Consider the following 23900-nt stretch of genomic DNA (forward strand, 5'->3'; position numbering starts at 1 on the left):
TTCACTCCAAATTGGTTATTCTCCAGTCCCACTGAACAATTGAGACCTCTTAACTGTCATCCTAGGATGCCCTTTCAGCGCCCTCCTGGGCTGGACTCCTTTTTAGCTAAATCCCATAGCTTCCTTTTCTTTGGTTTCACCCTTTGTATTCTGAAATACAGCCTTCAGTATCTGCAGGTAGGAAGTAAATTTTTTGAGACTTCATATATCTGAATATGTCTTTATTCTACTCTTACACTTGATTGATACTTTGGCTGGGTATAAAAGTTTAATTTGCAAATAAACTTTCTTCATAATTTTGAAAGCATCATTCCATTAAGTTCTAATATCCATTATTGCTTTTTAGAGATCTTGGCACTATTCTTTTTTCTGATCCTTTGTATTTTGTATGTTATATTTTGGAGGGGAATATTTTAGAATCTTCTTTGCCTATAATTTTCTGAAATTTTATAGTGATGCTCCTTGGAATGGGTATTTTTCATATTCATTGTACCCTATACCTAATGGGCTTTCAATTTGGAGTTTCATGTTCAAAGTTTCCTTCAGGCAGCACAAGTTTGTCACATATTATTTCTTTTTTTTTTTTTAATTTTATTTTGTCATGTGTTATTTCCTTGATGACTCCTTTTTAGAGACAAGGGTCTTACTTAGTCACTCATGCTGGAGTGCAGTGGTGCAATCATAGCTCACTGCAACATTGAATTCCTGGGCTCAAGAGGTCCTCCTGCCTCAGTCTTCCACGTAGCTAGGAGCACAGGCATGCACCACCACACAAGCTAATTTTTTGTGTGTGTGAGGCGGAGTCCCACTCTGTCACCCAGGCTGGAGTGCAGCAACGCAATCTCGGCTCACTGCAACCTCTGCTTCCCGGGTTCAAGCGATTCTCCTGCCTCAGCCCCCTAAGTAGCTGGGATTGCAGGTGTGCACCACCATGCCGAGCTAATTTTTGTATTTTTAGTAGAGACGGGGTTTCACCATGTTGGTCAGGCTGGTCTTGTACTCCTGACCTCGTGATCTGCTCTCCTCAGCCTCCCAAAGTGCTGGGATTACAGGCGCGAGCCACCATGCCCAGCCTTTTTGTTTCTTTGTTTTTTGTTTTTTTGGTGAGACGGTCTCACTATGTAACCAGGGCTGGTCTCAAACTCCTGGCCTCAAGCAGTCCTCCCACCTTGGCCCCACAAAGCACTAGATTTACAGGCATGAGACACCATACCAAGCCCCCTACTGTTTTATGTCACCTCTTGTTCTATAATACCATTTATTGGAAAATTGAATCTCTTGGGGTGGTTCTCTGATTTTCTCACCACTTTTTTCTTTTCATTTTTCATCTCTTTCTGGGAGATTGCCTCTACTTTATCTTCATGCCTTCCTCATATATATATATATATATATATATATTTTTTTTTTTTTTGAGACGGAGTCTTGCTTTGTTGCCCAGGTTGGAGTGCAGTGGCATGATCTCAGCTCACTGCAAGCTCCGCCTCCCAGGTTCACGCCATTCTCCTGCCTCAGCCTCCCGAGTAGCTGGAACTACAGGCGCCCGCCACCTCGCCCAGCTAGTTTTTTTTTGTATTTTTTAGTAGAGACGGGGTTTCACCATGTTAGCCAGGATGGTCTCGATCTCCTGACCTCGTGATCCACCCGTCTCGGCCTCCCCAAGTGCTGGGATTACAGGCTTGAGCCACCACGCCCGGCTCCTCGTATATTTTTATCCCACCTTTCTTATTTGTTTTAATGCTTAACTGTTTTTCCCATTTTTACAGCATCTTGTTCTTGTTTCATGGTTGCAAAATCTTCCCTTATCTCTCTGAGGATATTAATTATCATTATTTTGAGGTACCATCCCACTTTTCTCTAGGTTCATTTTTCCTTTTGTTATTTATTTGCTCTTGTGTTGGATACTTTCCTTAGATGACTGATGAATCTTAGCTATCCATTCTTATTGAAGAGAGATACACTGAAACATTGATGAGTGGGGTTTGTCGATTAGTGTATTCATGGTAGGGTGATAGGATAACAAGCTGGATTTTTTACTATGGAACTCCCAAATGTCACTCTCTGATGGTATTTCTTTTAGGTCATTACATTTTTCCGAAGAGGCATTCAGTAGTCTCCTGCCTGCAATATATAAGCATGGAATAGGGGCAGGAAATGGAGACAAGCCTCTGCCTCTGCCCTTTCTCCCCTGGCCCAGCCTTGATCCTCTTGATCTCTTAAGAGAATAGATCTCCAGTTGGCTGGCAGGACAGGCAAGGTGAAAGGAAGCAGTAATGGGATAGTTCTTGGCTACCAGGGTAGGAGATACCACCTAGTAGGGGACGAGGGTAGCTAATCATTCTAAATATAAACTTTCAGCCAATCTCTTTCTTTTTAACCCTTCACTCTCTGTAGTACTTTGTGCCTCCAAATACTGGACCTTCTCAGAGTTCAGCGAGTCAAAGACTCACTTATTGTTAGCTTCTACCCCTTCTGAAACCAGATGCTAGCTTTCTCTCTGTGCCAAGTCACTTTTCTCCAGCTCCAGCCACTTTCCATTTTCCAAAAAGTTGTTGAAATCTCTCCATTACTGTTGTTATTTCTCCTGGTTTCTTGGGTTTTATATAGATCCTGCTCAACAGGTCCTTTTCAGTGCCCTTTATTTTCAGTTTACTGGCATTTTGAGGTTCATTTGCCATGTTTAACCAGGAGAATCATTCTTAAAGTAATTTTTGATACTTTAAGGAATTGAAAATATGCTCTAGTTGCTTCCCTTAAAAGCCACATTTTTTTTTAGGGGAGTGTGATTCTTCAGACTATGTATTTAAAATTGCTACATTTCATATAAAGAAATGACATTGCTTATCAACTGTCAAAGTCACACAGTTTTGGAATTGATTTCCAGATGCGCTTAGTGACTTGGCTGGATTCTTCCTACCCAGCCTCCCTGAGGGTAAACAGCAGCATTCATAAGGCAGTTAACTAAATGTAAGAATTTTCAATACTTTGGATTTGAATTTCTCCATAAAGTCATCTTACCTCTATGGAAATTGACCCTATAAAACTGGCCTCTTTACTGGCACCCTACCACAGCCAGCTAAAGTAACTAGTCTCCAAAACCAAAGATTATTTTGCATTTCCTTTAGGATGATGTAAGAATTTGAACCTGTCATTTACCTGAAGCAATATCATGGCTAAAGCAGTTCATCGAGCATGTTTCTTTTTCCTTTGCATGATTCAGAATTACATTTTTGTTTTTTCTCCCAGAATTAAAGAGTCTATATTCTTAAAATTGAGCTTATTTCTAGATTTATGTCATGTTTTAGTTCATTGGCTTTGTAAACTTGGCACAAATACAACCAGTACACTAAACTGGGTTCCTCGAGAACACCTCCATACGCTAAACAAGAAGATGAAACAGGTTTCTAAATACGCTTCCCAAAAACCTTGATACTGGTGGAGATAATACAGTATAGTTTAAGGGATCTGCTAATCATATCCCGGCCTTTGCCCTAGGAACATGAGCTGAGCACTGGCCTGGTTTGTAATTGTACTCTTATGGCCATCTGGCAGCTTCTGTGACATATTAGTGGCCTTGGCACAGTTTCTAATTGGCATGTACCAGCATCAAATTGGCATGTATCAACATCCACAAGACAGTTTAACTTTCTAAATAAAAGAAGCCATATCTCTCTTTTCTTTAGCTATGATGCAATTGCTCTTTGCAGGTTTTTTTGTTTTATCTGACAGGAAACTAAAATTTCAAGATTTCCCATGTCACTTTAATCCTGAACTTTTTAAATCTATTTCTGTAATAACTAAAAGAGAATCTTGAAACTGCTAGTCTTTGGCCCCATGTCTTGAAGAAATTATGTAGTATTATATCTTTCTCTCTGACTTCAGGCCATAGACATTCTCAATCTGCAGGCTGTCTGCAAGCTTTCATAGAAAGATTCATCTGTAATCATTTTAACAGAGCCAGTGGAGACAGGATTGCTTTAGTTAGTAGCTTATCAGTTTAAACTGCATATTCTGTGGTTGGAATGGAAAGTTAATCAAGGAAAACTCAGAATAAGTTTTCACTTACATTTTATATCTTACTTGGCAACTTGTTTGACAATGTTGCATAAAAGATCCAGCACAGGAAACATTTTATACTCCTGCTTATGATTAATAAATATGGAATCTGGGGCATTCCATTTTATAAATCAAGGTCTTAGTCCAAATTTCCTGTTTTTCTACATTAGAAAAAAACCCTCAGGGTAAAAATAGCACTAAACTATATCGGGTACTTAGGGGTCAAGGCAACAGGCAGAACAGATTACTCTAGATACTGTGGTGCTGAGACTGTTATCAGACTAGTAACAAAGACATTCATTTTGTAGTCATTATAGTAAAGGCATTTGATGCAGCTGGTTTATAAAAACGTAAGTTAATATATCCTACTTTGGATTTTCTATGCTTATTGAAAAGAGGAAAGGAATGAATAATACGAAACAATAAACCAGTAACTTGGAAATGTAGGCTCACACACAGCTAGTTCATGGAAAACCCTAGTCACTCTAGTCAAAACTGTCTTACCACATCTTAATTTTAATCACATCGATTTCTGCTGTATTATACAAGCTCAGTCACTGTCTTCAATCTCCAATACCCTGCACTTCCACACCAAGCACACATATATACTCACTCACACATATATCTTTGTTCAAAGATTTTCCAGTCTTAAGTCATCTGCGCTTTCTGACTTTCTCAAACTCTCTCACCCCAGCCGCTGCATAGTAACCTACAGTAGATCTTCTAGCATCTCTCTTTCTGTAGACTATTACCAAGATACTCTGAAGAATACATGCATAGAAAGTACTTTGGGGTTCATACCGCTAATTGACACTTTATCATGAAAAGATTAAAATGTTCTCATTTGTATTTCTTAATAGCCTAAAGAATGTTTTTTGATACAACCAAAGGAAAGAAAAGAGAATACCACCAAGACCAGGAAGAGGAGAAAGGTAATATTAATAATTTCTTAAATTTGTATGGCCCCACATGGTTTCCATCACATTTTTATATGTCATACTTCCATGAGGCAACTATTGTAATCCCCACCTAAGAGATGCAGACATTGTAAGATTCCTTGAGGTTTGGTGACTTTCCGAAGGTCACTACTAATAAGTGTTTCTGTTGGAGCTAAGAATAAATTCTTCTGACTCCTATTTCGGTCTTGTGGAGTGCCAAATATCTTTGTTACCCACCCTGTGTTTTCAGTGTGGTCAGATGTCAGACATAGGTTTCTAATTCTAGAAGGAGTCCAGAGCTATCCTCCCCCAGCCCTTCTGGCTCTGTCCATGAAAAAAAAAAATACCAACCTCCTTTTTCTACTCATTCCAGATTTTAAGACCTTATACCTTAAAGTATGAGTAAAAAGAAAATAATAAGCAGATGAAGGTAGTATGAGGCACTTCTGACTAATTTGGAACCATAAATTAAGTCAAAAAAGCTCCCCTCGTCTTACATTTTGATATTTGCCAGTGAGCATAGGAAAGACTCTTTCTCCTATACAAACTTTTTGATGCCTCAGCCTTGGAGAAAGTATGGTTAGCTATGACCTTCTCCCACAGTTGTGAAAACAGCGGTGTAATTCTCTCCCTGCCAAGAGGGGTCTACTCGTGAAGTCAGCCGAGGAAATACGATTGGGATTAGAGGAAAGAAGATGGACTCAAACCAATTACTTAACAGCAAGCTTTTAGAAAACTAAGAGTGTGTGTGCATATGTTTTCTTTTCTTACAAATGGTCAAATAGCAAGATGGGAGATGCCAAATTGGCTGAGGTTTGGCAAGTCCTTAAAGAAGTGACTTTAACTTCTCTTTGATAATTTGTACACTAATGGCCTTCAGGAGTGTTAAGTTCTTGGTGGCTCAAGGTCAAAACTCTAGCTAGATAGTTTATCCTAGACTGAGGTCACGCTAAAATGTGCCCACTGATGACATATTTTTAAAAGTTAATTCCTTTGACAGAGCCTTGACCAGTCTTGGCAAGTGTATAGAAATGAGGATATTGTAGAAGGAGGGGAAAAAGTTGGGATCAGGGGTGGGGAACACTCCTTCTGGATCTTTGATGGAACATTAGAAGAAAGTGAGAAGGGAAGCTTATGATGGAAATAAATGAATGATTATGGGTTTCTACTACACTGCAGGCATTCAATACATGCTACACAAATGAATCCAAATCAAAATCGATGTTGGAAAGTATTTCCTGTAATATTTTTCTCCACTTTCCATAGGGCCACTTTAATACTGTCAGCTATCCAAGACCTGAGAATCAAGGGTGTTAAGTCCCCTCCTCGGTAGGCTCCTATGCTCAGATTCCTACTGTAGGTTTTACACTAATGCCAGAAATCCAAACTAAGACTCAGCACCTCACAAAGCAGGTTAGGCAAGAAATTCTTAAAATTCTAATCCTACAGGAATATAAATCATCTAGGGCTAAAAGAGAGCTTTCCATAGCAATGAGATTTCTTTACTTTTAACAGAAAATAATACCCTAGTATGGAGACGCCTGCAAAAACGTAGTTCTCCTGGAAGTCATAGACCAAGAGTTGCAGGCAACTTTCTAGATCATTTTTTTCATTTTTCAAAGCAATAGTTATATCCAAGAAGTATTTAGTGAATTTTCTCAAATGTATTTATTAAAACCCACATTCACACTTGGCTAACACCAAAAGCTATGTGCAGTTTAAATGCCAGAGGAATTAACCTATTCCAACCAAATGCCATTTTAAAGTATGTCCTCCCATTTTTCTTCCTTCTCATATCTTAGAAGAAAATTACTGATGTTCTTGCAAAATCAGAACCAAAACCAGGGTTACCTGAAGACCTACAGAAGCTGATGAAGGACTATTATAGCAGCAGACGCTCAGTGATTGAATTAGAAGAACTGAACCTGCCAGGTATAGCCAAGCTTCAATTTTCCTAATGACAAGGAGCAAAACATAACTGTCTATTATGGTTAGGTGTCTCAGGCAGTCAATTAACATATTTTCCAGCGGGTGTGGTGGCTCATGCCTGTAATCCCAGCACTTTGGGAGGCAGAGGCTAGAGGATCGCTTGAGCCTGGGTGTTTGAAACCAGCCTGGGCAATATAGTGAGAACTCATCACTATTAAAAATAATAATAATAATAATTGTTTAAAGAGACATATTTTCAGGCCGGGCATAGTGGCTCACGCCTATAATCTGAGCACTCTGGGAGGCTGAGGCGGGTGGATCACTTGAGGTCAAGAGTTCGAGACCAGCCTGGCCAACGTAGTAAAACCCATCTCTACTTAAAATACAAAAATTAGCTGGGCGTGGTAGCACACACCTGTAATCCCACCTACTTGGGAGGCTGAGGCAGAAGAATCACTTGAACCCGGGAGGCCAAGGTTACAGTGAGCCAAGATCGCACCATTGCACTCCAGCCTGGGGAACAGAGGGAGACTCCAGCTCAAAAAAAAAAAAAAAAAAAAAAAAAGAAACATAATACTTATTTCCTCAATCTAATAGTTTTAACTGATAGATTATATCAAATAGTTTTAGCTAATAGATTATATCCTTACTGGATGCTAAACAGTATTTGTCAAATCTAATACTAAGATTTGTGATCGTATTTTTTTTTTCAAAAGGCTAATTGTTGGGTGTGCATTTTTTTTAACAGACTATTCAACGAGTAGGAATTCGTCATGAGGATAGAAGTTAAAGTACACATTTAAAAGTATAGTTGTGAAACACTGATTTACTCAACTCTTATAGACAAGAGCTTTAGCCTTAATAAGTAATTTAGTTTTGTTGTTGCTCTTATCATGGATTTCTAGTCATGGTTTTTAGAATAGTATTTTGGGTTGCAGGCCAGACTCTTTCAAGCAAACTATCAAAAGGTAGGAACAAAATTCTGCATGTTTTGCAAGGCTGACACTTTGCCTGAAGGGATTCTGAAGCCTACTAGAGTTTTAGGTCCTCTGCCTTGGTGTATTTATAATTAAGCTAAAAGATACTGCAAAATGTAAACAGTTAATTTTTTAAAAATATTTATTTATTTTAGAGACAGTGTCTTGTTGTCTCGTCCAGGTTGGAGTGCAGTGGCACCCTCGTAGTTCACTGCAGCCTCGAACTCCTGGGCTTAAGTGGATCCTCTCACCTCAGCCTGCTGAATAGCTGGGAATATAGCCATGTGCCACCACACCCAGCGTAAACAACTACTTTTAATTAATTTCAAAATTATGATGCATCCTTTAACTCTTTTAGGCAGGCACGGGAGAAATAGATGTTGTCATAAAATCAAACCATAAAAAGTTTGGGTACAACTGCTTCAGATGAGCTATTTATAGACTACTAGGGATATCTAATATTGCTTTTGGAAAAAGTAGAGGGTGGCTTGATTTCCTTTTTCCATTACAATTTTATGCTTTCTAGAAGCTTGAGAAGCTGAAAAACAATCTGTTCCCTGAATTTTTATAATTCTTTTGTGATATCCTTTTTTAAAAACACACATTGGGTTTGGAGACATGAGTGCCCTGTCTGTTTGTTTTCCAAGGAGATTACCCTTTAGGGAATTGAAGGAGTGCATTTGCACATGAGCAGGATCTGGACTTTTAGACTTACTAAGCCCAGACAGTTCCAACAGCAGTTAGAATCCACTCCTCTCAGCACAGCACTGCCTCTGCTGTGAACACTGTGTCCTGACTGCACTATCACAGGAACTATTCCAACAACACCACTTTTGAAGCTTTAACTGAAGTTTGATTTTTACTGTGACTCAATGGTCAGTTTTCCGTTCTAGTTCTTTGTTAGAGCAACTGAACTTACGAAGGATTTGTGAGCAGTGGGACCACTGCTGTTCTGTAACCTCATGGAACATCATAAACCTTGCTCCTCTCTAGAGTTATAGGGAGTCAAAGCTCAGAAGAAACTTTTAAGGAGTCATTTAAGTTCCATAGTGAATTTGTTTGATATTAGTGTTTTATTAGAGTTCAGTAATATAGTTAGGCAAGAATGTGTGGTCATGGGTTGGTTGGGAAGGAAAGAAAGTATGTTTGAAATAATGTTATAACCAAAAAGGACAGATTTTTATTTTTAGTCTAAAAAATTAGGCCATTTAAGACACAATAAACTGAGACATCAGAGGAAGGTTTGGGAGAACAGGCACTGGTCACTACACTGATGAGACCAAGAACAGAGAGGAGATTTAAGCTAGCTGTGGGGAAGGAGATACAGTGGGTTATTTGGAATAGGCTCAAGGAGGGACATAAATCCCCTTATATATACACATATAAAGTAGATATAAATAATAACATATTGTTCCTATTTAGTTTGTCGAGCTTCTAACTTGGTTTTGATTTGAGGTTGTTTGTGTCTGTAGGGCACGAACATGTCTTTTCAATTAATATTGTGCACTATACATTGTTAATGTCACACACACGGGCACTGAATTAGGATTTCAAGGCTGGAGTCACCCGGAGCTAATTAACCTCTCTGCTGTCTCCTGAGAGCTGCAGTGTGGTTTAGATTAGTGATTCCTAAATGCCTATAGGCTAGCTGCAACTGAATCACTCAGGAACTCCTTAAACATCAGATCCCCGGGCCCATCCTCAAGAGATTCTAATTCACTATGCAAAAGAGACTCTATCCCAGGAATCTGTACCTTCGGTTCTCCAGGTGAATCTGATCATATCCAGATTTGGGACATTATAAAGACCACCAAAGGCTCCACAACAATACAGGAGAAAACAGCTTTGAATTACTCACTTAATGAGTTATATGTGCTGGGTCACAACATAAAATTCATTTTGGTCAGTCCAGCCCCTGTTTTATTTTAATGTGTTATATTGTTTTTTATTGTATTGTTATGTTGTGGTGTATTTTGAGACATTATTACCATTCTTCCCTAATCCAAACTCTATTTTCATATGATAGGCATTTTAAAATATATATATATATTCTTATAAAATATGTCATCCTGTGTATGTATATACATATTAAAGTGTATCTAAAATGGCTCTGTGCTAATGCTTTCATTCTGTTTCTTTCTTCACTTGACACTTTTTCCAGATAGGACTCTGTAGTTTTATGCATGTCTAGTTCATTGCTTCTAAATGCAACATAATATTCCAGCGTTTCCATCTATCACATATACTCATCCATTTTCCCAGGTATGGACACTTAGGTTGCCTCAAGCACCCTGGTATCACAAATAATGCCAAGATGCATATCCTTGTGTGTGTACCTTAATAGACCACGTAAGAATTTCTTTCTATTATTTACCTTGAGTTGAAGTGGTAGAATTATAGGGTATATACATATTAATATTATTACTTTCCAGAATATCTATACCAGTTTACACTTCCACTTACAGTTCACAAGAGTTTCCATCACTTTGCATTCTCAACAACACTTGGTATTATACATCTTGCTAATAGTTGCCATTCTAATGAGTGTGTAAAGTATGATCTCATTATATTAACATGCACTTCTCTGATAACTAGTGAGTTTGAACATCTTTACATAGATTTGTTAGCCACTTCATTTTGCATTTGTGTAGTCCCCATTTTATGGATTTGGAAAATAAAGGTGCTTCATTAATCTGCTGAGTGATATAAGAAGCTCCTATTTCACTGCTCTAAGAAATTACGGGCAGCTCCGTGACAGGTTAAAAGTTTACTTGTTGCTACTGCTGTTATTTTAAATATAGGCAACACTTTAAGATATATAATGGGCCCCAATTCACTAATATTTTACAACCTTATACATCACTCATAACTCACATATAATCTATTTTGATTGTGTGTGTGCATTTACAAAATTCTCTGTATAGCATGTTTATCATATTTCTAGACTCCTGTTTCCTCAAGGCCAATGATTTGACTCACAGTCTTTCCTCATACCTAAAAGAAAGTAAGTAAACTCTGATTTTAATCTATTTAAATTTATCCTTATTTTGCTCTGGCTTTGGAAATTTAGGTTTTGGTCTCGTTTTTGTTTTATAACACATTAGGCCATTGTTGCTCCAGGAATCCAGAGAATGGTGTTCTAGTCCCAGGTCCCCCACCAATTTGCTGTTTGACCTGAGACGAGTCACTGAGTACTCCCCTGGACTTAATTTGTTATCTGAAAAATAGGGAAGATGGACTATGTGATATGTGTTCCATCTGTGAGATTCTGAAATTCTATTTGCATGTTTAGAACTCAGACCATGGCTATTGTGAAGCCAATCTAATTCTATCTTTTCAAAATGTATTTTTTGGGAGACTGGAGAAGGACAGGGTCTCACTCTATCTCCCAGGCTGGAGTACAGTGGTCTGGTCATAGCTCAGTGGAGCCTCAACCTCCTGGGTTCTGACGATCCTCCTGTCTCAGCCTCCCAAATAGCTGGGACTACAGTTGTATGTCACCACAAGTAGCTAATTTTGTTTGTTTGTTTGTTTGTTTTTGATTATTTTTGGTAGAGACAGAGTCCTCCTATGTTGCCCAGGCTGGTCTCAAACTCCTGGGCTCAAGAGATCCTCCCCCCTCTGCCTCTCAAAGTGCTGAGATTACAGGCGTGAGCTACTGTGTCTGGCCCTTCAATATGTATTATATGTAGCCAGCAGTAATTAAATTATTCGTATCAACTGGTCATTTATTTATGGCCAGCAATGAAACAGTTTAGTTATAGAGAGTTTCCATTCTTCTTTCAAACTACAAGCAATTCTGATGACACTAGAGTTCATAAACCTTTCTTAGCATCAAATTCAGAAAATGTAAATCTAGGTAATAATAGAATCAACTTCACTAGATTATGAGAACTAAAAAGAAAATCTATGTAAAGAGCTTAGCACTGTGTCAGTATTTAGTAAATATTTGCTGTTTTTAAATGTTTGTTCCATTTTATATCTTATGTTGAATTTCCCTTTAAAATTTAACATGACTGAATCAGAATTCATTTCCTATTTAATCAACATTGTGAAGTATCAAACATAAATTAAAATTTCAAAAATGTAATATTCCAAATTTTTTTACTTAATTTTAAAATTAGTCATATTTAGGGACTTGGCATGTTTGTTTTGTGTTATAAATTAATGATACTCCATTTTAATCTAATATTTACAATAACCAGAAAATTGAATTATAATTGTAATTATAATGAACCATGCTCACTATATTTTATTTTGCTTAAACACTCAACAAAGAAGAAATATTCAACTTGGGAGGTGGGCCCTGTTTTGCCATATTTCAAATAATTGTTTTGTGATATTTTTTCCAGTTTGTCCTAAGTGGGTAAAACTTAGGAAAAACCACAGTGAGAAGAAATCGGTCCTGATGCTGATCGTCTGCAGCTCAGCCATCCGAGCCCTGGAGCTCATTAGGTTGGAAGGTTCACTTATTCCGTATCATAAATGTTTTCTGAATAACTAATATATGCCAAACTATTATGTTCTATGTGCTGGAGATGTAGCAATAAACAAAACAGAGTCCCTGCCCTCATGGAATTTATATTTCAGTGGGGGAGGCAGATAATAAACAAGTGAAGATACATCATAACATCAGGTACACTGATATGTAAGGAAAAAATAAAGCATGGCAAAGGGATATAAGTGGATCAGGACTACTTTTAAAAGGGTGGTCACAGAAAGCTTCTCTAAGGAGATGACAATTTGATCAGAGACTTGAACAAAGTGAAGAAGAAAGCCCAGCAGCTATCGGAAGAAAAGCATTCCAGGTAGAGGGGAGAGTAAGCACAAAAGACCCCAAAGATAGGATGCCATTGTAGGATTTTGAGGAGTTACTTGATCTGAATCATCATTTTAAAGGTTCCCTTTGGCTGCTGTGTGGAGAGCACACATTATAGAGAGCACGGGTAAAGCAAGGAGATCATACCCCAAACAACAAGAAGAAAAGATCTGACTTAAAATAGTAACAAGGAAAGACAGAAGCCAGGCACAGCAGCTCATGCCTATAAATCCTGTCACTTTGGGAGGCTGAGGTGGGAGGACTCCTTGAGCCCTGGAGTTTGAGACCAGCCTGGGCAACATAATAAGACCCCATCTCCATTATAAATTTAAAAAAGAAGAAGAAAAGAAAAGAAAGAAAGAAAAGAAAAGATAGAATACCACGGAATACACTTATCAACACTTATGTACAGACAGTATCATCTAAGGGATGCAGAAAACTTGAACAAACAAAAATGTATACCATATTCTTGAATAGGAAAACTCAATATTGTAAGCATGTCGGTTTTACTTAGGATAGCCTACAGATTTCACACATTCCTAGTTAAACTCCAATAGAGTTGTTTTTGTTTTTTAACTGGTTAAACGAGTTCTGAATTCTTATGGGATAATATACAACTAAAAATAGGCAAAGAAATTCTGAAAAATAATACTAATGAGAGGATTATATCACTAGAGATTACAAATTATATATACATATATATATATACACACACACTCTCTGAAGTCTCAATAATTAACAGTATGGAACTGGCACATGCATGACAGATCAGACGAGTGGAATAGAATTGAAAGTTCAGGAACAGACCCAAATGCATATGAAAATGTAGCACATGCCTAAGGTGACAAATCAGAAATCAGTAGGGAAAGATGGATTGTTTAATAAATGGTGTTGAACAACTGAGTAGCCATCTGGAAAAGCAAAGTTGGATTCATATCTCACTGCTTATAACAAGATAAATTCCAAATGGAACAAAAATTTAAAGGTAAAGATTATGTTTTAGGCCGGGCGCGGTGGCTCACGCCTGTAATCCCAGCGCTTTGGGAGACCAAAGCAGGCGGATCATGAGGTCAGGAGATCGAGACCATCCTGGCTAACACAGTGAAACCCCATCTCTACTAAAAATACAAAAAAAAATTGCTGGGCACGGTGGCGGCGCCTGTAGTCCCAGCTACTCGGGAGGCTGAGGCAGGAGAATGGCGTGAACCCGGGAGGCGGAGCTTGCAGTGAGCTGAGATGGCACCACTCACTCCAGCCTGGGCGACAGAGCGAGCCTCCCTCTCAAAAAAAAAAAAAAAAAAAGATTATGTTTTAAAGATAATTTGTCAGTGCTTTACTAAGTGCTTTCACGTACTTTTTCATTTACTGTAGTTTTTGTAGAATAAACAAAAAGGCTTCCACTGGTCAGTGGTAACATTCAGCTTTCAGAGAAGAGCCATGAGAGTCAGACGGGATTTGCTAGGACCAGCGCTCTCTGAGAGCCTGGCTCTGGGCCAGGCTTTGACAAGAGACAAAACAAAGGAAAATCCAAGTCATGAAGAAAGAGGAACTTGGTCAAATAGACTAAGGTGCAAATCTAGACACTCAATAGTTATTTACATCTGTTTTTTCTAAATGAACTAATGTAATCACAAATTTAGAAAAGTAGTTGTTGGCTGGGCGCGGTGGCTCAAGCCTGTAATCCCTGCACTTTGGGAGGCCGAGACGGGCGGATCACGAGGTCAGGAGATCGAGACCATCCTGGCTAACATGGTGAAACCCCGTCTCTACTAAAAAATACAAAAAACTAGCCGGACGCGGTGGCGGGCGCCTGTAGTCTCGGCTACTCGGGAGGCTGAGGCAGGAGAATGGCGTGAACCTGGGAGGCGGAGCTTGCAGTGAGCTGAGATCCGGCCACTGCACTCCAGCCCGGGCGACAGAGCGAGACTCCGTCTCAAAAAAAAAAAAGAAAAAAAAGTAAAGTAGTTGTTAAACTTTAATAGTCCAAACCCTCCTTTCTCCACTGAAGCGGAGACACACATTAAATTGTATCACATTGTGCACATACATTAACTTGTAGCATATAATCTCCCAGTGAAACTTTCCATTTTTTCTGCTCTAAACATAATTGATCTTGAAGATTCCAACTGCTTCCGGGAAGCTGTATTACCAGTCCTAAAATCATGGGAATTCACATTGACTTTTCAGTGCTTTAAAAACTACCTCATTTCAGCTTCAGATGCTAAGGGCAAAGAGTTTGGCCTGGAGGTGGACTCTTAAAATAAAGCTATCAAATTGATTTGAGCTTTTGTTGTACATAAATTCCTTACTGAGGACATAAAAGTACTATGTTGTCACACTTCATTTACCAATTTGCAATATTTTTTTGTGTCCCCAGTAATACTATGATCCATTTCAAGGTTAGGTGATTTGCAGAAGGTGATTTCTGAGTAGGCACAACAAGCCCTATTCATAAAGACTAACATTTAAGAATTCTAACTTTTGTAAGAACATCTGTTCTACTGAGAGCCATGACTTACTTTAAATTGTCTTCCTGGTTAACCTTGCCCTGGAGAAAGCTTATGTGTAAGTAAAAACTTGAGGCAACAGAACTTGTAGAGCATGATTCACTATTTTGCAAACTCATATGTTTTTACTGGTCAATATTTCTCAAAATAGAATAACGATATGTGAAGGAAACTAGTAAACCCATGTTAGGTCTATCCTCAAATATAGGTGATATATAGAAATACGTTCAACAAATGAAAAACAGGTTGTGAAAATAGAAGCAAGGAAAAAGTAAAGAACAGAAAATTAGGTGAAGCCAGCTAGAAATGGTGCTCAAACTCACGTCCATAAAGCACTGTTCAGTTGCAACAGTGGCCCCAACTGGGGGCCTGCACTTTCCAACAGCCAGGATCTGTTGGGAAATACTATCAGTTATCAGATTGATGGCATTCTGTGGGTTTAAGAAGAAAAAAAAAGTTCCCTGAGAAATACAGTTTTTCCCTCTGTGACATAGTGATAGCAGCATTCTCAGTGTCATCTGTACAACAAGAATCCTGGACAGATAATGTTATGTGGCTGTTTATAGAACAGCTGTTGGTGCCAGCTGAGGACCTGATGCCACAGTAGAGGTAGAAAGGCAGGCATGTCAGGTGCCACCAGCGTCGTCTCCACCCTCAGAGCTGGTGGTCTGGATTGATGTGGATAGATCTAGCTTCTTGACTACCTAGAAACTAAGTGGACTGCCTGTCCTGCTGGTGTAAGCCAGAGACTGTAAAGCGACAACTCAAAGGCTAAATTTACCCCACAAGTATTTGGCACCTAAAAAATTTTTGAATGACTTGCCCATATTTAAAATCAGATTGCACATATAAAAATCTAAATTTCTGGCTTCTCTAAAAATCAGAGGATCTTAGGCCCACAATCTCACATCCTCATAACTGGCAGAGCTGAGCACTAGTTGACCCCTGTACGGGGGGCATCACTCTCGAGTGCCCCTCGGTCCTCACACCCACCTCCCAGATCACCTCATTTACAATAACCCCTGCCCTCATAGCTTTAATTCCACCAGTCCTTTGTGTCAGTGGTTTCTTCTTACTTTTCTTCCTTCCTTCTTTGCTTCCTGTTTCCCTTCTTTCCTTCCTTCTTTTCTTTCTTTTGGCTGAAGCTCCATTTCCACCTATAAAATTTTATAGAGAAGTTTAGTCTACAAAGTAGATAAGAAAGGACAGCTCTGACAGAAGGATAGAAACCCGCCTTCTTCCCCCTTTCCGTCTCATCCCCCGGCTTCCCTCATGGCCACCACAGGCAGACCTTTGTAGATGCCCTTGGCTCCACAGAGAATGCGCTGACATCACCGCTCTAAGATATCTCTTGCAACCAAATTTTGTATGAGAACTGCACTGCATAGTTGGAAGATGAATTTTCTGCCAGGGACCTGAAATACTGGAATTCTGTATTACAAGTGAAAGGCAGATCATGTGTTTCAGTAATCAAGGGAACCTAAGTAAGGTTGACCTTGTGTATGGCAGTGTGAAGCCAACACAGATAAGTACCTGAATAAAAGGCTACCCCACTCTCATTGCAAATACTGGCTAACCTGCAAATCTCAGAATTTGTGTGTACGTATGTGCATATATACACACATATGCACACATCCTTTGAATAAAGCAAGACATAATACTTAAGTAGTCATCGTGGCCTAGAATGAGTTGGTTTTCTTAAGCATTCACCTACTTCTTTTCATCAGGTCGATGACAGCATTCAGAGGAGACAGCAAAGTTATAAAATTATTTGCAAAGCACATAAAGGTAAGCAAGGGCCTGTGATCCCTAAAGGCCTCCCCCAGACCTCAGCTTTTTCCTTTCAACCTCTTCTCCTAATCTCCTTAGCAAGTATTTTATTGAGTTCCTTCCTTATGTAACATTTAACAACTTTTCTAGTTTTTTAAATTCTATGCCTCCGCATACCTACCTCCCCGCTACAGCAGTTGCTTCTGCCATGCTCCGTCCCTGAGGCTTGACCCTTTGATTCCTTGAAGATTTAACTTTGAGATAAAGTTAAGAAATTGGTGTCAAATTGCACTTTCTTAATGACTTCCTTTTCTTCTCTTTCATCTTGGAACAGGTCCAGGAGCAGGTAAAGTTGCTGGAGAAGCGTGTGGTGCACCTGGGTGTAGGAACTCCAGGGAGAATTAAAGAACTTGTTAAACAAGGTATGACAAGAGGGCAGTGATAACTCTTGCCCAGGGCTAGGAGTTTGCCTTACCCACATGTGAGTCTCAGAAACTAAATTCAGGATATACAGAAACCAGACCTCTGTGTTAATTCAGGAAGTGGAAACTCAGCCTTTAATCTCTGAAGCCAACCAGCAAGTATAGCACATTAGGGAATGACAAGGGCTGTGGCAAACTGAAGTACATGTGCCCACCTAAACAGAGTCCAATTCCAGCTGCTACAAGCAGGTTAGTGGGTCACATGGCCTTCATTCCACCAGTGCGCGGCCACTGCCTGAGTTGAGCATTCCCGCTCACTCCACGGAGTCTCGGGGAGACTCCCATTTTGAGGGCTGGTATAGAAAACATACTAAAACAAAACGTAGTTTCCGTGAATGTAATGCAGGCATTCGATAATTGTTCTTCCCAAATGTGTTTCTCTTTGAGTGCTTTACAGAAAGTATTCTAGACAACATCCACTGGTGGGTTTTTATAATTTGCCGACTTTCTCAAAGCCAGTAGCCTGAGAACCTGCTAACCTGCCAATTATCTTATTACCTCTTCTACCTACCAGGCAGATTCAATGATTTCTTTTCAATACTTATTTCCAAATTACTTCTGTATTATCTCATAGAGGTTTTTTTTAAATAACTGTCTGGAGCTATTCTCAGATTATTTTATATACCTAAAAGTAATGTGCTCATCAGTGTAGTAACTCATTATAGAGATGGTCATTTGCCAGGGAGCAACCAAAAGCTAAAACTACTATTGTTTCTCTCCAGATGAAAATCATCCAGGGTTAGTTGAACCGACTATATGCAGAGTTTTGTACAAATACCAACAAGTAACAAATTTGGCTGCCCCTGACAAGGAAGGGAAACAACACTTTTGAGTTCCTACTTGTACGCAGTGCTACGCTTGACACCCTTACATATGCTATCGCATTAACACTCACAGCATCCTTACAGGCCAGCCATTTTATTTCTTATGAGAGAGAACTGAAGCTCAGAGGGTTATGTCGCCCTCCCCAAGGTCTGTCACTCCCAGCTTTCCTGGTTCTAGAGCCTTTTCTCCTCAGGGAGTTCCTGATCCAGCTGAAGAAGCAAATGTACATAGGCTGAGATCGATAGCATGAGGCAGTAAATGCCAAGAGCCAAATGAGCACTTCTAAGTGGTACAGGAGTTGAAATGAGAAAGAGATAGTTATGCTGGCCTGAATCTGCAGGGCAGGGTCTATAACTGATCTTTGAAGTGTGAGGAGGATTGAAATAGGCCGGGAGGGTCAGGGGAAGCATCCAGGAATGGGAGAACAGCCCAGTGAGATTCTCAGAAAGCAGGCACATACACATGGTATATCACAAGGAATTAGGAGGAGGCAAAACAGCGTTGCAGTTAAGAGCCCCTGTGATGGACTCAGACCTCCAGATTCAAATCTTAGGTCTAGCAACTTACCAGCTCTGTGACCTTGGCAAGTTACTTCACCCTTCTCAGCCTGTTTCTTTGTACGAACGACCGGGATTGTAATAGTAGCTACTTTAAGGTTTGTTATAAAAACAAAATGCCAATAAAGAGCTCAGCGCACTGTCACACCCTAAACACTTAGCAAATATTAGTTATTTATTAAAGAGACTAACTTTCTTGCGTGGAGACTTTGTGGGCTATAGTAGCAGTTGATGCAATTGGAAAGAAATTTGAGGAAAGCCCTTGAACAGTAAGCCGAGGAGTTTGGATTTTTGTCTTGTAGACATCCTATGGCATTTGAAAGTTAAGAGGCACCAAGGCCTTCTATGAGACACAGATTTGGGAGTGATTGGCTGGGTATCAGGAGAAGCTAAGGATGGACTCTCAGGTTGGTTCCTGTCTCCCTAACAGCTTTTAGCTAAAGATTCACCACCAGTCCCTCCTGGCATCCAGATTTTTTTGTGTGTCACCAGACTTCCGAACCCCCACCCCAGGCAACAGGATTACTCTTCTCTGTATTTAAAAGAAAGAGGAAGAGAAAAAGCAAAGCTATCCAGACTATTGAAATCAGATCTCTACAGACTTGTGAGACCTCAATATGCAGGCTTATTTCAGGTGGAAAAATCATTTAAAGGGCGATTTTTTTTTTTTACAATATTAATGAAAATAATTTTTACTTCTGATTCTAATTGGATGAATGGTTTAATATTCATTAACGACAGGTCTTTGGCTACATACAAAGTGTTTAAAGAGAATACTCCCAGCACCCTAAAAATGGGAAATCTAACAGAGTGACACCAGTAGCACATATGTAGCTGTTTATGACTTAATAAGATGTTTATATGTTTGATATATAAGGAGAGTTTTCAGACATTGAACAATATCCCATGACATTGGTATGTATACAATTACAGACAATTGTATTGTTTTAATTTAGTAATGAAGGGGATTTTCTGACTGTAAGAGCCTTTGGAAAATGCAAAAATGTACAGAAAAGAAAACAAGTCACTTTAGAGGCAATCTCTTGTTAATAATGAATATATTTCCTTTCAGTCTTTTTTCTATACATTTGTATGTTTATTTTTATACAGCAGAGATTGATTATACTGCATTTCATAACTTTATAACCTACCTTTTTCACTTGCTATATCTCATGAGGACTTACTTTCCTTGTCATGAAGCACGTTTAATTTTTCATTTGTATAGCTACGCTATTTACAATACTCTATTGTAAATTTATTTTTTTGCAATTCCATTATGGTAGACTTTGGGTTGTTTCTAAAATTTTGCTACTATAAATAATATGGCAATGATCATTTTTGCAAGTAGCTATGTTTATGTTTCTGATGCTTCACTGGGATTGGTCATAGAAGGAAATTTATTTTATCAAATAAAAGCATTTTGGCCAGGCACCGTGGCTCACACCTATAATCCTGGCACTTTGGGATGCTGAGATGGGCAGATCACTTGAGGTCAGGAATTCGAGATCAAATAAAAGCATTTTGAAGCTGTTATATTATGCTCAGTTTCATTCCAGAGAGGCTGTACCTATTGCTTTCCTGCCAGCAGTTATATTAAGGGAAGACTGATGATCAACTCATTGTCTTTTCCAGTTCACCATTTTTATTTTAATTTTGCAGAATGTTTTTAATAACAGGCATTTGATTTATAAACAGCATGAACAACTATTAGGGGCAAAGAGGAAAATATTTAAATACCATGAGGAAAAGCTGAGGGGAAGTGCCGTGGGAGAGGAAGGCTGCAGGTACTGTTAACACGAGAGACGTGGAACAGCTTGGAGCAGAGGCAAGAACTGACTGTATGCCCAACTGTGAGACATCTGGGGACCAGACAATCCCTGAGGTCCCCTTCAGCCCTCACAGTCCATAATTGTCTTGTAGACAGACAGGAAAACAGCGAATGGAGTAATTAAGTGATTTACCAACCTTGTCAAAGGATAGCTGAATAGAGCCTATTCATCTCAACTTCCTTTTCTGCCTAAAATGAACCACCCAGCCCTGTCCTCATCTTTCTCCCCACTCACCTCCTCAGAGCCATGCAGACTCCATGGACTCAACTCCTCTGAAAGGCAACTACCCAAAACTGCAGGATTTAGCTTAGCAAATGCCTGTCAGGAATGAGACTACAGCCTCTGGGTCTTCATGAAATGGAGGCTTGGCCAGGATGTGAGCATTTGAGGAGCTTAGCAAGAGCAGCTTGTCTGCTTTCCTCAGAAGGAGTGATGAGTTGATAAGAAGAGCACGTCTCAGAGTGCTGCATTTGTTTCCATCAGGGAAGGGCAGCACTTAACGTGCAGAGATGAGTTACTGGGGGAGAGGACAACATATGGGACAAAAAGTAACCCGGAGAATAAAAAATCATTTTAATAAGCTTATGTCATGAGGTCTTTACTGCAGCAACTCTCTCCCTGTCTCTTTCAGGTGGCTTTAATTTGAACCCCTTAAAATTTCTGGTTTTTGACTGGAACTGGCGAGATCAGAAGTTGAGGAGAATGATGGACATTCCCGAGGTACCACGTAACCAGCAGTTGCTTTTAATCATTTTTTCTCTATTTGAACTTGAGTTCAAACACAGTAATAAAGTCTTTGACATAAGGAGCCAGCACATTTTAGATTTTGAAATGATTTCTATCTTTTCTAACTTTGAGCTAACTATAATTATAGAGGCCACCTCCTCCCCTTACACATAACTGTATCCTTTCCATGTGTTTCATGGGAATCGGCTCTGTTGCTCCTTAAATGACCAATGGCCTCTCCTCACTAGGGACCATTTTGAGAAACAAGAAGATCTGAAGGGCCTGTACTTTTCCTGTGCCTTTCTTTGTAGACACACTCGTCTTTGTCTTTCATTCTTATATGTGCACTTTTGACTCGGGTTGGGGGAGCAGGGGTACAAACTTGCCTCTTTGCCAGCATCTCCACATCCCCAATAACCCACTTACTTAATTTAGAAAGATATTTTGATTTCATGGGGTGGGGAAATTTTTTGATGTCTCAGTGGATTACAATTGAATGACTGAATGCCTTTATGGGCACAGTATTAGCTCATTATATATTTTTAAAAGCAATCCATTATCATCATCATGTGAAAAATTGACCTTGCCACCTACCATGCTGTCATGGGGCTAATTTTTCAGTCTAGCCTGATGCTTCACAGTAGCTGTTAGAAAAAAAAAAATGGTTACCAGTCACCAAGCAAGAACAAATCATGGCAGTAACCATCAAAGAGGCTTGGAAATGCTCTTCCAAACATGCTGAATGAATTAATTTGTCACATAAAACTATATCTCCAGTTGACCAAACCTGATTATAATTCATCAGTGAGTTATTTCAGACATCAGTTCAGGTTAAAAAACAGTTTGCTCAGTTACACAAACACACACACACACACACGCGCACACACACATACACAGTTGTGCATTTTGTCCCCTGAATTGACTGGTTTCTTAAAACTGATTTAACAACTTTGATATCAGGCATGAGGCCACAGTTGATTATTTCAGTTATGATATTAAATCTGACTAATCTACTAAGTTTCTAATTCTAATAATGAGAAATATCCAAAAACATCTTGTCACCCATAGTTATTTTTATTCTGTTGCTGTCATTCTTAGCAGTTATCCTAAGGCAATAAAATCCTATACTGAACTATCATATATAATCTTGTTTACAGAAAGCACACTGTGGAGTCCTTGAAACACCTTTATATAGCATTTTATTTTGAATGGCTGCACTTTAACGAACCTAATGTTTTATATAGTACCTCTTCCTTCATTTATATAGTACCTCTTCTTTCATTTATATAAATATTTTAATTCTGCCAGGCATGGCGGCACACACCTGTAATCCTAGCCCTTTGGGAGGCTGAGGTGGGAGGATTACTTGAAGCCAGGAGTTCGAGACCAGCCTGGGCAACAAAGCAAGACCCTGTCTCTACAAAACCATAATAATAATAGGCCAGGCGCAGTGACTCACACCAGTAATCCCAGCACTTTGGGAGGCCAAGGCAGGCAGATCACTTGAGGCCAAGAGCTCAAGACCAGACTGGCCAATATGGCAAAACCCTGTCTCTACTAAAAATACAAAAATTAGCTAGGTATTGTGGCACATGCTTCTAATCCAAGCTCCTCAGAAGGCTGAAGCATGAGAATCACTTGAACCCGGGAGGCAGAGATAGCAGTTAGCCAAGATCACGCCACTGCACTCCAGCATGGGCAACAGAATGGGACTCTGTCTCAAAATAATAATAATAATTTTTAAAATTTCAACTCGGAATCAAATGTGTGTTAGGACTTTTGCCCTCTCTGATTCTGGCCATAACAGTTGGGTAAATACCAGGGAGTCCTGATGGTTGAATTTATTCACCAAGACCATTTTTGCTTGATCTTAATCTTTTTTTTTTTTTTTTTTTTCCTTTTCTCTCATTTAGATAAGAAAGGAGGTATTCGAACTTCTGGAAATGGGAGTGCTCAGTCTGTGCAAGTCAGAATCTTTGAAACTGGGCCTTTTCTAAGTCTGTGTCTTAATGAAGATTCCAGTCTTCACAGTAGAAGTTGCATCTTATTTAATGACTCTGATATATTGCAAGCACTCAGTAAATATCAGCAAATAGTTTATGTTAACTGTGTCAGCAGATAGATCGCTGGAATGTGGGGATTCTGAAACAGGAATGAATCTGTCCTTTTGACAACTCTCTTATATAATAAAGTATCACCGGCTTGTGTGTGATCCTTGTTGAGCAGACCGAGTTTTTCTGTCACCAACTGGCTTCTGATGTAACTGTTCAGGAGAAAGGAAAGAGCAGCTGGGTGACCTCAGGCAAGCCCCTTACCTCTCTGAGCCCCATCTCATCAGCTCAAAGTGGGAATGTCTCACAGCAGTGTTGAGGGTTCCAGGAGATGGTACATGGGGAGCAGATTTGTAAACTCTGAGGCATGGTCCCAGCAAAAAGGGTGGCAGGTATATTAGTCCATTCTCACATTGCTATAAATAACTACCTGAGAC

At 39.3% G+C, this 23900-nt stretch overlaps 1 protein-coding gene across 2 annotated transcripts in view; it reads left to right on the forward strand.

Annotated features, from left to right (window-relative positions):
* CMSS1 (cms1 ribosomal small subunit homolog) overlaps positions 1 to 23624 on the forward strand; it is a 371215-nt gene extending 347591 nt beyond the window's left edge. For both annotated transcript variants that reach the window (XM_038003237.2, XM_007986072.3), the window contains 8 exons: positions 4914 to 4985; positions 6794 to 6923; positions 10842 to 10901; positions 12250 to 12352; positions 16951 to 17011; positions 17328 to 17415; positions 21318 to 21406; positions 23326 to 23624. In XM_038003237.2, coding sequence (XP_037859165.1) covers positions 4914 to 4985; positions 6794 to 6923; positions 10842 to 10901; positions 12250 to 12352; positions 16951 to 17011; positions 17328 to 17415; positions 21318 to 21406; positions 23326 to 23409 — 687 coding nt within the window. In that variant the 3' untranslated portion in view covers positions 23410 to 23624. The remainder of the gene's footprint in view (positions 1 to 4913; positions 4986 to 6793; positions 6924 to 10841; positions 10902 to 12249; positions 12353 to 16950; positions 17012 to 17327; positions 17416 to 21317; positions 21407 to 23325) is intronic.
* Positions 23625 to 23900: the final 276 nt, after the last annotated feature.

Source organism: Chlorocebus sabaeus, chromosome 22 (genome assembly GCF_047675955.1).
Source record: "Chlorocebus sabaeus isolate Y175 chromosome 22, mChlSab1.0.hap1, whole genome shotgun sequence".
NCBI classification, from domain to species: Eukaryota; Metazoa; Chordata; class Mammalia; order Primates; family Cercopithecidae; genus Chlorocebus; species Chlorocebus sabaeus.